Source organism: Calidris pugnax, unplaced genomic scaffold, assembly GCF_001431845.1.
Source record: "Calidris pugnax isolate Ruff unplaced genomic scaffold, ASM143184v1 scaffold44, whole genome shotgun sequence".
Classification (NCBI taxonomy): domain Eukaryota; kingdom Metazoa; phylum Chordata; class Aves; order Charadriiformes; family Scolopacidae; genus Calidris; species Calidris pugnax.
Window position 1 is genome coordinate 7,694,876 of NW_015094506.1, and position 13,390 is coordinate 7,708,265.

Below are 13,390 nucleotides of genomic sequence, written 5' to 3' on the forward strand. Positions count from 1 at the left end.
ACTCCTCTTTTTTTCATTACTGTTTAGATGACCTCTATTAACCAAAATATTAATATATTTGGAGGTGTTTGTAAATTCATGTTGGCCATGTAAGATCTGAATTTTCCACTTGCCGTTTGTCATGTATTTGCAAAGTTGTTTCAGTTTTTCAGCTGTGAAGCAGGAAAGAAAACATGGGATTTGAGAGTTCACATAGCAGCACTAGAAACGACATGACTGAAACAGAAACTGCTGCTGTTCACCTCCAATAACTGTCAAATGGGTTTTGAATTCTGAATGTATTTGCCAAAAAAATAGGATTGGCCCTTGAGTGACTTGCAAAGCCAATCCCTCATTTCTCTCCAAATCTATTTGCTTTTTATAGACATGTAACATTATGCCAGTAGCTCTTTGGGGACGTTTGTTCAGTTGTTTTTGTCAATTTTCAAATACATTTTATGTGTCTGGATTTCTAAGTTATTCATTTATTATTTTAGCTTGCTGGTCAGAAGGGTTAGAGAAACTGAGAGGAAAAGTTTTGTAAGAAGCAAAATGTCATCAGATTAATATCTGACTGATTCATATCAAGGACAAAATATCTCCAATGTAAAAATATGAGTAACCATATTTGATACCACTTGATACCACTCTCCAAGTGTGATGCAAACACTGAAAAGGGCATATATATACCAATACGTAGATATTTTTGTAGCAGATGGTAAAGTGTCAGTAGTGTGGAGTTAACAACTGAAAACCCAATAACACACTCAAAAATACCTAGACAGAGTCATGTGTCTGCCCCTGCTTGTGTTCACTGCATCCATGGGCAGTAGAGATATCAGTGTGTCATTAGCGAACACTCACCTCTTCCAGTCTCCACCGGTTTATCAGCCTTAAGTAGGCACCAGGGTGTCCTGTAAATCTTTAACACAGGAATATACATCAACTATGTTGTATAAGGAGTCTGTTCACAGTAGTAGAAGAAAGCTCACACTGTTGTTTTAATCTAATGTCATCTTAGTATGACTGATATAACTATAAAATACATTATGCTGCAAAAAAACCCCAACAAACTGGGGGATTCCTGGAATAATTTCCATGTAGGGCTAAGTATATTTTTACTTCCAGTTTTATATCAGTACCAAATACTCTGCCATTGGATATTCAGCATATGCAGAGAAGAGAAAAAATCTGAATAAAACTGTTTATGTCAGTTTGGAAAATGGCTTTCAAATGCCAGTCCATTTCCTTACATCACAATGTGGGCTGTGATATCTGCCTTTCTGTGAAATCAGTGAAAATGTTACATTTTCATTAGGAAAACATACTTTTCTTACTATTCTCCCATGTTTTCTGCCAAAATGATTCCCACAACTTCCCACATAAAAATAATCCATACTGATGGATTCATCTACTCAAGCCTTCTCTACTCAAAGGCTCTTCTTTCACTTTTAGGAGACTTGCAGAAAGAGACATACAAATATATATATATATATATATATATATATATCTTTCTGTGAAAAAAACCCCAACTAATAGCTCATAATTCCCTCTTAACAGTTCAAATCATACAATAGATACACCAAAGTATCCAGGCAGATAGACTAGGTGATCATTGTAGGTCCCTTCAACTGAACTATTATATTCTGTTCTGTTTCTGAAAGAAAAAGACACAGTGTTATTTACTTACCTGTAAAAATCACACACATAAAGACAAGGCGAAGTGATCTGCATGTATAGTATTGTGGGGTGGATCAGTTCCCAGTAATGAAGTTGTTAATAGTTAGCATAGAGCCAATATGATGCTAGGAAATGAAAACTACATGTCTGTTTCTGGACTTTTGAAAGGAAAATGAAACTTCAATCTGTCCTGCTTTGCTAGTATGGAATTTGCATTTTGAGATGTATGATCGTATGGTCCCATTTTGTTTCATTACACTCAATTTTATTTCTTCTCTCTACTTCATTTTGCATATATGAGGGTTCAGATCTCAATCCTACCTTCCAAGGAAGAATGCTATATAAAAGGTAGAGCTGTTCAGATTGACAAACTGAAAAAGAAACATTTTCAGAGTGAAGCTGTTCTCCCACTCGGATTCGGTACGAGGCTGCTCTGTGAAGAAAGAAAGCACAGTTTGAGAGGTTTAATCAGATTAACAATTTCTCTTCACACAAAGGCTGCAGGCACCTATCAGAAATGGCAGAGTATATGTAAATTAGCCTGCTGGTTTCAAAATATAAGCTGACAGAAGAATCTGTATCCAAAAAGCAGCACACAGCAAGTGAGCTTCTAAAGACTCTTAAAAATCTCCTCTGATATCTGAATATGTATATTCCCACAAGACTGTAAGAAAGTGGTTGAGATAATGTGTATATTAAACATCCCTCCTGGATTCCTGTGTACTTTACAGGCTCAGGCTTTTCTCATTTCCTTTTCTGCAACCTACCATAATGACATTGCCAGAAAGCAGCCCACTATGAGCAGTGTAAGTGCCTTTTTGTTAGAGACGTCACACTGAACTGGAGAAAATCCTCCTTGTAATTCTGTTTCATGGACTTGCCCACCATGCTGTCACCTAAGAACTCTACACAGGTATCAGTGGAGTGCCACAGCATGATTCCCTTTCCTTGTCCCAGAGAGCTCATCACAGAAGACAGAAAAAAATATTTTGCAATGGATGGGGTAAAGCAAATGGGAAAGGGGAAGACACATTCTTCCCTTCACGTAGGCCCTTAATCTCCATCTAAAGAGATATCCAGACAGAAGTTAACAAAACAACTTCTATGCCAACACACAAGTACCACATCCTAGAAATACTTTTCCATTGGCAGGAGCTTCTTACTAGTTAACCACTGCTGTGAACAGGAGTAATCAGAGAAGTGGAGGTATTAATGGTGACTCTGACTAGCACAATGTTAGCACTCACACTACTTCCAGATTAAAGTACTGGAAGTACAGAACTCTCTTTAATTAGAGCCACCCTACCCATGAGGAAATAGATGCATCAACAAAACCATAAATCAGACCATAAATTAACTACTGTTAGTGATTTGGAAATGCCTGTCAAGAAACCCAAGTTTGTGTGTATGACAGTACATACATATTTAACTAAGCAGAAAGAAATGAAGCACTGTAGATTTTTTTTTTTTTTGCCAGTCTGTCAGAAGGACAAATTTGACTTCAACAAGGTTGCTGCAGCTGTAACTTTGCTCATATGCCCTTCAGAGACAATGGCAATGCTCTGAAAAGCATGGATGTGAGCTCTGAAAAAGGTCATGTAAAGGCAGAAGGAGATCCTGAATGTAGCTTTGCTGCCAATCCCACTCTGAACTTATTACACTGATAAAGATCATTCAAACCAAATCAGCTACTTAGGCCATCAGAGTAAAAGCCACAAAACAGCCTGAACACTGTCAGAACAGCTTGACTCACTGAGCTTTCATACAAGTGCTTTCTGTACAGGCTACAAGGAGCAGATCTACCTTGATGATAACCTGGCAGAAAGTGATCAAACTTCAAGGTCTCTAGGCCATATCTTAGTGTCCCCAGGGTGTCACAGGGACTAAAATGGTATAGCCTGTGCAAATCACATATTTGAAAGTCATATTTTTCAACCGTAACTAGCAGGTATGTTCTCCTTGGATAAGGGACAGCAAAATTATTTTAAATTTACAGCATACAAATGAGGACTCAGTCCAATAAGAAACAACGGAATAAAATGCTATCTTACACAGATGTACTTTGAACACATCAGCTGTGACTTCCCACACATGGAAAAGCCCTGACACTAGTTAAAATCAGCTCTGTGTTTCCTCTGAAAAGACACCAAAATCTGTCCACCTGGTCCAAAATACCTTACTGAACATCATCAACGTACACAGGTATGCAGAAGCTCAGAATAATTTCATCAAACCACTTCTACACATACCATACTATGATTTGCTTAATAGGCCTTCAGCAAGAGTCTCATTTCAGGCTTATTAAGGCTAAGGAGCCCTTGCCAGTTGCCACCAACTACTGCAATCTTCGAGCATGACCAAGATCTACAGAGACTCTGCCTAAGCCATGAATATATGAGTGATGGCCTGTTGCTGCCACAGTGACCATACATGCTGTCCTCAGAAAACATGTTCTCCTTACTCTAGCATAAACATCACCTTTATGGGTGAGCTGAAAAGATTACAGAAGCTTAGAATACCATTAGAATTTGGGTGTAAAGCTGATGAGTCATCTAGTTATTTTCCTTTCAAATTACTGCCCTTGATAGTCAATAACAATAAGTACCTTAGTTTCAAGCTATAAATTTGGCTTCCAGAAGTGATTCCCCCATTTCCAGGTCTTCACAAAACCTGGGGATTGTGAACGTTCAGTCTCTCTGAAAACTCATCCTTTTTCTCCCAGGGTAACAATTTGTTTACATTCTTACAGGGTAAGGAGTTGGAAGGTATTTTGTATTCAACATTGCTTACCTAAATTTGTCAGGAAAAGAGCAACTTTTTCATACAGCTGTAACAGAGAAGAAACAGCCTTTTAGATACATGACGAGCTCAAAAATCTAGAACTGCTTTCTAGGTAGAGTAACTGTTCTTACATGTTAAATCTGACATCCAGATGATCTCTATGATGTTCTGATAGTGATGATAATAAAACTATATAGTAATAATATAATAATGATATAATCAAACAAGGAACAAGAGTATTTTTAACGCTTGTACTCAGGTCTTTTTATCCACAACATACGGAGAACAAAAATTCTTTCACTCTCCCTATTTTACATACACAATGAAAAAGGGTTGGATAACTTTTCCAAAAACACAAAGCAGAACAATAGCACAATTGAGATTTTTGTTTTAGCTACTTATGGACCATTTGTCTCACAAAAAAAAAATCACCCTAGTAAGAGCATGCTCTGGTATATTAGGTATTTTGGCCTTTTTGGTTTTGTTTGGGATTCTTTTGTGCTGAAAAACACTGGGGAGACAGGGTTGCTTCAGAGAAAGTCTAGAGTAATCCCCACCACCAGACACAGTTCTTACTCTGACACGGTGACATTGGTCTATATCCCCAGTGGTACTTTCTGCACTTAGCATATACCATGCTCTCAAACTCTCCAGGAGACTTCTAATTTCATAAAGCTTACAAAAATTAACTTGGAGGGTTTTCACAATTAGTATTTGCAAAGAGTTTTTGAACCTATAAAGTACATCACCACCAACATCAGTATTAGTGTAAATTAATACAATGACTTCCATTTGCTTTAAATGATTCTGGAGCCTGTTCCTACACAACACTAAATGTCCTTAATTCTTATCGATGCCTAAAGGGATACAAAGCTCATCATATTTCAGGCTTAAGTACTTACTTATTCCTAAAGTGCATATCAGCAATGTTTCTTTTCATTTGTAGCTATCCTTATAAACTCTTGCTTAAATTGAGTTATGTACAATTTACAGAGCACACTGTCTGCTTAAGAACTGAAGTCATCCTGAATTATCTCATCCGTGTTAACAACCAATTCTTGCTTAGAATAGCTTTTTGCTGCCTTTGGAGTAAACAGTTTTGTTTCAAGTAATGAAAAAGGTGCTTTCTTCTAGGTTTAAAAGCATCTCTTAAGGGCAACTGTGCAAATCCTAATTGTTTGGTCATTTATACCCTGTTCCCAGCAGGGAGTGTGCTATTCTATATATGTACATTGCTCTGAAGAAGGGGGCATCAAACTGTATTTTGTTGCTATTCCTCCTGGAACAGTAAGACTGTTTTAGAGATTCTGTTAACAATGTCTGGATCTAATTATCTGCTACTGCAGATTATTACTGCCAGTTCCAAGGGGCTTTGTTTAGGATCACAATCTGTTCTGTGTTCATATTTTCTATTGGTGATATCACTGGAATTAGCAGGTTTTATTAACCCAGGTAAAGCTAATGATTGTTTCAGGCTGCAGGATTATCTGGCAGACATTATGCTTGAAGGTCATTTTGTTTTGTCAGGATGGATATGTAAGTGTATGTACCGAGGTCTCAGAGCATCCAGTCTGGAAGTTACTTGTGGTCTAGACCTCTCCCCTGATGCTTAGAGAGGTTGTCAACTCACATCAGAATCACTGGTGGTTTTTCAGGCTTCCTAGCAGTGAATTCCCTACTGTTATAAACATCTTGGTCCATTCTGGTTTTATTACTGTAGCTTTGCTTGCTCTCCAGCTACTTTTCTTGAGTCACAGTTCATAGAGGATTCAACTACCTGAATTGCTCCTGGCGAATTTTTTATTTTTTTCCCCAAGAGAAATCCCACTTCTGTCCTTCAGTAAACTACATTAATCCATCATGGGAAGTGAGGGATTATGTTCTTAAATGCTTCTTTTGAAAAGCTCATGCAGTTTCATATTTTGGGGATCTTTTGTTTCCATGAGCTATATCCAGATCTAAGGCAGTGATGTTTGTTGCATGGTAATGAGTATAAGGCTTAAGAAATCCATATTTGCAGTGCTCTATTTATTTGATATATTTTAGGAAACAAAACAAAGTTTCTCAAAAGGCACCTTCAAGCCATCTTCCATTATTTTAAAAATTCCTCTAAGCTGTAAAACTCTGAAAACCAAATAATTTTGTTTGTGCAGTATTTCTTTGGTCCTGCTTCACTGCATATACAATGACTTATACCGAGAGCTTGGAAATGGATGTTGTACTGACACAGATAAATATAGTTTTCTTTTTATTTCTTCTATGCTTATTGTGTGCTCTTGGTGGATTAAAGAAAACCCCCAAAAGCTGCAGACAACAAACAATAAATCAAAAATAACATAAAAGAAGAGAGCTCTCGGTACAAATTCAGAGAGAATACAAATTCAGCTTTCTGCCCTTTCTGAGCCTATAGTCCCACCTTAGGAAAAACATAGGAAAGTCAACAGTTCTTCATAGACTGTCCTCGTCACCTATGCAGTCTTGCCTATGCCAAAGGGTACAGCAAAGAAAGTAACCTCTGAGCTAGCACTTGGAAATGTACAGACCTGAAATACCATCTTATACTTCCCCTAGGAGGCAAGTCAGCATATCTCCTGAAGCAAAGCCTAGTATGTTTTTTGCAGAAGACACTTGCTACTGAGTGGGCAGAGATAATCCACCCTGGCTCCAGAACTTGGATGATTTGTAGGTTCATCCTACAGATGCATTCTTATAATGTCAGTTGACCAAAACCTGATAGTAAAAGGCCATACACCTCTTGCCAAGAGCAACTAATAAAAGATACATTGCTATCACAGCAATATACAGAAGTACCTGCATCTTGAAGGAATTCCCCATCTAATCTGTCCTACACTGTCTTACTGGGGCTGTTACCACATAGAAATTCAATTTTTGTCTTTGTCCCAAGTTTGGTTCCAAACCAATTCACAACAATAACCTGACCTCAGCCAGCCAGACCTCTACAATGCACCCTGACCATGTTTCTTGCATACCCTGGCAAACACCACTGGCAGCTCATGGAACAAGTCATGTCTGCTTAAGCCTCATGAAGTTTTCAGCCCAAGGGAGTTCTCCTGCATATAGACATTGTGCTTGTATTTGCATATCCTAACTGGTAAACTACTGGGAAAACTGAAGCTGGAGTTACTTAAACTAGTATAAATAAGAATTAAGACTGGCCACTGTATTTAAAAAATAACATTAAAACACTAATTAAAAAGAAGAATATTAATGGACCAAAACCTGCAAATATATGAAAGGAAAAAAAAAGAGGCAGAGGATAAAACAGAAGTACGGACATGTCTCCTTAAAATGTTTTTTAGATCATACAAACATGTTTTATGTAGTGTTTTAGGTCTTCTATTGTACTTTACATAAATAGTGAATAATGTCCATGAACAATAATGCCATGTCTGCCTTAACAAGATGCTCCATTCCTGCTGAACAAGGAACCGAAAGCATTTGGTGGTCTGCAGACCGAGATATCTACTATTCTGATGGCTAGGGTATAACTTTGGATATGTTGGTACTACTCACCACATTCAGTAGCATGATGATGCAAAAGTTGATGCACACTGCAGTCCCTGTAGTTGCAACCTGAGAGTTATTCCTGATTAAAGCCCACTTAAAGGCAGCAAAAGTGCTGACAGTCACAACACGGTAAATAACAATGCCAAAAACAGCAGCAATCACCACACAGATCTAAAGGAAGAAAAAATCAAAGAGAAGAACCTGAAAACTTTCAATAGAACAGGAGTTTAACTTCTCCCTGAAACTCTGAAAACTAAAACAATTAAAGACTTGAAAAATACATCCATTTTAATTCCAGATAAAGGTTTCAACATGAATATTCTTCTTACTGTGAAATACTTTTTATTTTCCATAATGCAAAATATATATAAATCATATTAAAATAATCTTTGGTTTTAAACATTTTCTTCAAAATAACATTATTGAGGGAAACAGTGTTGCCGGCTCTCGGAATTAGAAAATTTCTGTACATGTATGTTCTCCAATGTGCAGAGGCTAGTCTCAAGCTGATGTTCCAGCTTGATGGTGTCATATTTGAGATGCATTTTGTGCTTTGATGGACTTTATATTTACAGGAAAAAATGTCTCCATTTGTAAGCACTGCCTCAACATCAACCCTGGAAAGCTACCCTAACAAACTGTTTCTTTCTACAGTTCTGGAAACGATTCTATCTAGGGAAGGTAACAAATACAATTGCCCTTGTAATTTCTTCTTTGATGAGACTTTCAGCAAATGTGACAGTTAAAATGTGAAAGCCACACAGCTGAGCTGGCTGCTAAATGACTTGTGTTCCATATACAACAGTTGAGCACTAAATGGCAACTCTTTTCCATTGTGACCAATTTTTGCCATGGTTTAGCAAGCCACCTAAAGGACAAACAGTTGGGAGTTAGTAGGCATGACTCATAGAAACTTGACACAGTAGCCATTAATTACCTTATTAGATAAGGAGAGTTTCTTCAGTAGTAGACACATGATTATTTGCAAATGTATTCCAAAGTTATGCATAGACAACATAAACCTATACAAATTGAAGTGTAGCTGAGCTAATTGAATGGGAAAAATGCAGTGCAGAAGAAAAATAAAAGTGTGTGTGAATGTGAAGGCCTGTCTCGGGATTCCCTGCATAGCATTGAGAGGAAGAACCTGTTGAGCTTTCCTTTCTTAACAGGGAATCACTGACCCGATTGAAGCTGTATTAGTAACTGCACCGTGTCAACAATGTAAAATTTTGAAAACTGCTCTAACTTGAAGTTTTGCTAAGGATATATCTCCTGTCCTTAAAGCTGTAATTTTTAAGGAATATTTTTACATAAATGGGGAAAAAATTCAGTGTTTTTTCTAACTCATTGGGAGCCTATGCTATACCAGCGATACAAAATATCTTCAGTGAAAATAATACTGGTCCTGTTTCGAGGACTGTTATGGGGACAATTTGTGGTGCATACATTTCAGAGCAAGGCTACTCTCTCTGGCACTTTGAGCAAGATCTATCACCAGGCTAAGAAGATTAATGACTGCCTCTGCAAGGGGTAGGGAGTGACAGCTGTCTCCCTTCAAGATAAAGACATAGGGAAAACATGCAAAATGTCGCAGGTGTAGAATCAATTCTGAGAAGAGACTGCAGTCCTGAACAGATGCAAGTATCTTCAAGGGCTGAGTCAGACAGTACGTTGGCTCCTTGTTTCCAGTGTTTCTCTATGCATCTTTGTCCATCCATCTAATGTACCGTTCATCTCAATAATATTCTTGCCTTTCTTATCCAACACTGCCTCAAACAATTTTGAAACCATCAGCTTCTTATAAGGCCTCTGCCCTGTTCCTTCCAATCTCACTCAAGCACAAAGTTGCTGGGCTAGCTCACCTACCTGCCTCTCCACACCTCCCCACATTATACACATGTATCACTTTCTACCCTCCTGGAAAAGCCCTAGTAAATTCCATGCAGGTCTGAGTTGATGCTAACTGTGTTTTCAAGACCAATCCTATCACTGCAGTTGTCATGTGAGTAACAGCAAACAGATTCAGTTAAGTTAGAGGATGGAGGCATCTCAGCAGAAATGTGTGCAGCTCTCTGTTAAGAGAGATTTTGCTGCTGCATTTAGTTTTGCGCTTTGGAAGATGGAGAGATGCCTCATTTCACACAAGGAACATCGGTTTCTCCATTTCAATTGCACTAGGAATATGAAGCCTCTTTCCTTACCTTGGCAATACACTGAAAAACTAGAGATACTGACATCATTAAGCACTCTAGGCACCTTAGGTTCTCTGTAGAGTCTACAAAGAACAACTGCCTCTCCCCATCACTCTGCACTGTCTAAACAGGGAGGGCAAAGAAATCAGGGAGTTAATTCAGACAGCTGAAGTTGGTGATAGCCTCACTTTTCTGTGTGATAGCCTCACTTTTCTGGCATGTGTATACCTACATATAACCTTATGTGTATAGCTTTAATAGTACTCCTGAATCTGGACGTCGAAGGAAAGACTTAAACAAATGTGAGGCTCAGTGAAGAGTGAACTAGTGTAGGAGTTTACTGAAGTTCAAACGATTTGCTGTGTGCAGATTTTCAGCCTGCAGTAAATATGCTAGAGCTTATTTCTCTGTCAAGCAATCATATCCAATATCCCCATACTCTCTCGGCAGAGATAATGTTATTTTGTATTTTTTCAAGTGGTAAATAAATAAAAGTTCTCAAACCATAAAAAATATTCCAGATGCAGAAACAATGAGCCTGCTGCATTTGTCTGCAAATGCTTGATAAGGCTCTGGCTTTCCGGATATGGGGTTCATTCGTTCTTTCTTGGAGTACTTGGCTTCAAACTGTGGACGTATTTCCTCCTAAAGAACAGACAGAAAATGTTCACGTACAGCACAGGTAGGAAAGATTCTGTAGGAAATTTCAGAGCATTTAGCAGATCACTGTTACTGGGAATTACATCTGAATTAAGCAGCTGGCACAGCTACCATAAAAGCTGAGCTGGGAAAACATGTCTCCTTCATGAGACCCAGAATAAATCACCATACCCATAAAATCATACTGGAAGTATTTATTCAACTTCCCAGTTAGCTACTCATCTAAACAGTAGTCTTTCAAACTTGTGGCTGTAAGCCAAATCATTTTAAGGTTGATAACACAAAGTTTTCCAGCGTGGTATTGTCCTATTGATACTGGAATTTTACAAGAAAAGGAAAAGGAAAAAACCCAATGGCTCCTTTTTCCAAAGCCAATTGCTGTTCACTAGGTAATTGGTTACCTTTGTATTATCAGCAAAAGTTTCTCACCATTTGAAGAAGGAACCATGCCATCTAATATTGCTCAATTCCTTCCTAACTTGCACAACATTATTGGCAGGAACAGCTTTCAGCAGCAGAAATGTCAAGTCCTGCTTTGTCGTGAAAACTGTTCTGAAATGAAGCCTGGGGATTTCTTAGGATGAGGCTTGGTGACATCTGTTTACAGCCTTGTCAGAAGACAGGGTTCACTCTTAGTTCAAGTAAGACATCATGGTTTTCAGCTGCAGTAGAGGTACCCCACTGCCCTGCCATCTAGGAGGTTCACCAACAGCCATGTGTCCTGTGCCGCCTCACTCAAGTCTGACATCAAGGATGCTGTTAGACAAAAAAGAAAACACCAGGCTGCGAAGATGGACTCTCACAGCTGCTGGCAGTCCCTAAACATTAGATGAAGTTTTACAGTGCTCTGATGAATGCTGGAGAACTGGGCCACAGTATAGCTGTCTACAAAGGGAGAACAAAGGCAGCTGTGGACTGTCTTTGCAGATTTCCCACCAAGCCTCTGTTGTGCATTTCTTTGTAACAGCCAAGATCCCAGCTTACCAATTTCAGTCACTTCCAATCCTTCAACTGCATTTAATTGAACTTAGACTGACTGAAAGTTGTAAATGACCAGACTGCATTGAAATAGGTGAATGTTAATTGCTCATACAATTCTTTAGAATATGAATAAAAATAAGATATTCTGAAATCCTAAATCCTTTTTATAAAATTTCCCTGGGGAAAAAAAATAATAAATTAATGTCTCATTTTCATTCTCTCAAATTTTTAAGGCACTTTCTCAATACGGTTAATTTCCGAATTCAAGCAGCAACCTGGTAACATGGTATTAAAAAAAGCTAAGGGGCGTGTATGCTCAGCTGCAAAGGCTAAGGGTGTTTCTGCGGAGGCAGGGTAACACCTTGCTCATACTGTACCTTGCTCAAGCTGTTCCTGCCATATCAGGGCTGAAGGCTGCTGAGGAGACCATAATTGAGCAAAAGAAACAACGCAAGTGGTATTCCTGCATGCCCAGGGACATGCAAGAGGACAGTGTGACAGCATTGACGCAGGGCACTTGAGAATCGCACGCTGTAGATTGTGCAAGGGCTTTGCCAGCTGACTTGCTGAGTCATATACAAGAAACCCTTTCTTTGCAGCTCCCTCTATGCCAAGGTTTGGTTATCTTTTACAATATGCACTACAGGGAAATCCTTATCATATCTGCCCATCAGTGAATCTAGGTGTCTCCTACAATCTGCCATCAATTCAGATAATGCAAATGCTATTTTTACATACAAATCTCCACACAAAACTGAAACTATGGCATGAACCTTCAGCATCTGTTTACTGACACTCAGCAATGCTGAGCACAGCTTGGGGCAGGAATTGAACAGTGCTGTATCTGGCGGAGGTTAATGGTATAAAGGAAGTGACACTGAAGACAAAAAAAGTACGCTCTAAATAGCTATAGAAGCCATATTTCATCTGGGAGTGCCAGGAAATCTGAGCAGTTGGCTTCTTGTTGCACACTCAACCAAGACCCAGGTACTCTCCATGTGCCCAGTTTTGCATCTCATTTACAAAAAAGGAAATCCAGATATGGAGGGTTGAAAGACCAAGAACACATTCAGCCCATGTCCCCGGCCTGGGGCACCTGGACGCTGCAGGGGCTGGGGCATGCCTTCCTTGGGTGAAAAGCTCAAGGGATGCGGAATTCACAAAATTGCATATCTGAACAAATTGAATTCTCCTTCCCATCGTCTTCATTGTTTCATTTTTCATCTCTTCATTTAGAACAGAAAAGTGATAGCAAAGTGACAGGAAGCCTTATAAATGTTTCTTTTTTTCCAATCTATTGTTGGTAGGAATTAATACATTGCCCTCTGTAACAAAATCTTATTTTTCAATTTGACAATGAAAATTAAAGCAAGTGAAAGCTAGACATGGCAGGAAATGTTAATAAAAATACCAATCTTCACTAACAAAAGCTTGTGACTTACAATGATAATTAGAACTATTTAATTGATTTCTTTGAAATAGCTAACAAAAGAAGTTGGCTGATTTTGTCCAGTGATAACTGAATAGAATATAGAGAGGAAATTTAATTAGCAGTGGCTTTATTAGAAAGTAGCATTTTTAGGAGT

General features: G+C 38.5%; 1 protein-coding gene across 8 annotated transcripts in view; it reads right to left on the bottom strand.

The window, feature by feature from the left end:
* The window catches only part of ANO4 (anoctamin 4), a 198,168-nt gene that overhangs the window by 20,019 nt on the left and 164,759 nt on the right, over nucleotides 1-13,390 (bottom strand). For all 8 annotated transcript variants that reach the window (XM_014964207.1, XM_014964206.1, XM_014964204.1 and 5 more), the window contains 5 exons: nucleotides 10,668-10,808; nucleotides 7,975-8,139; nucleotides 4,450-4,486; nucleotides 1,981-2,092; nucleotides 844-901 (listed from right to left, as the gene is read on the bottom strand). In XM_014964207.1, the coding sequence (XP_014819693.1) occupies nucleotides 844-901; nucleotides 1,981-2,092; nucleotides 4,450-4,486; nucleotides 7,975-8,139; nucleotides 10,668-10,808 (513 nt within the window). The remainder of the gene's footprint in view (nucleotides 1-843; nucleotides 902-1,980; nucleotides 2,093-4,449; nucleotides 4,487-7,974; nucleotides 8,140-10,667; nucleotides 10,809-13,390) is intronic.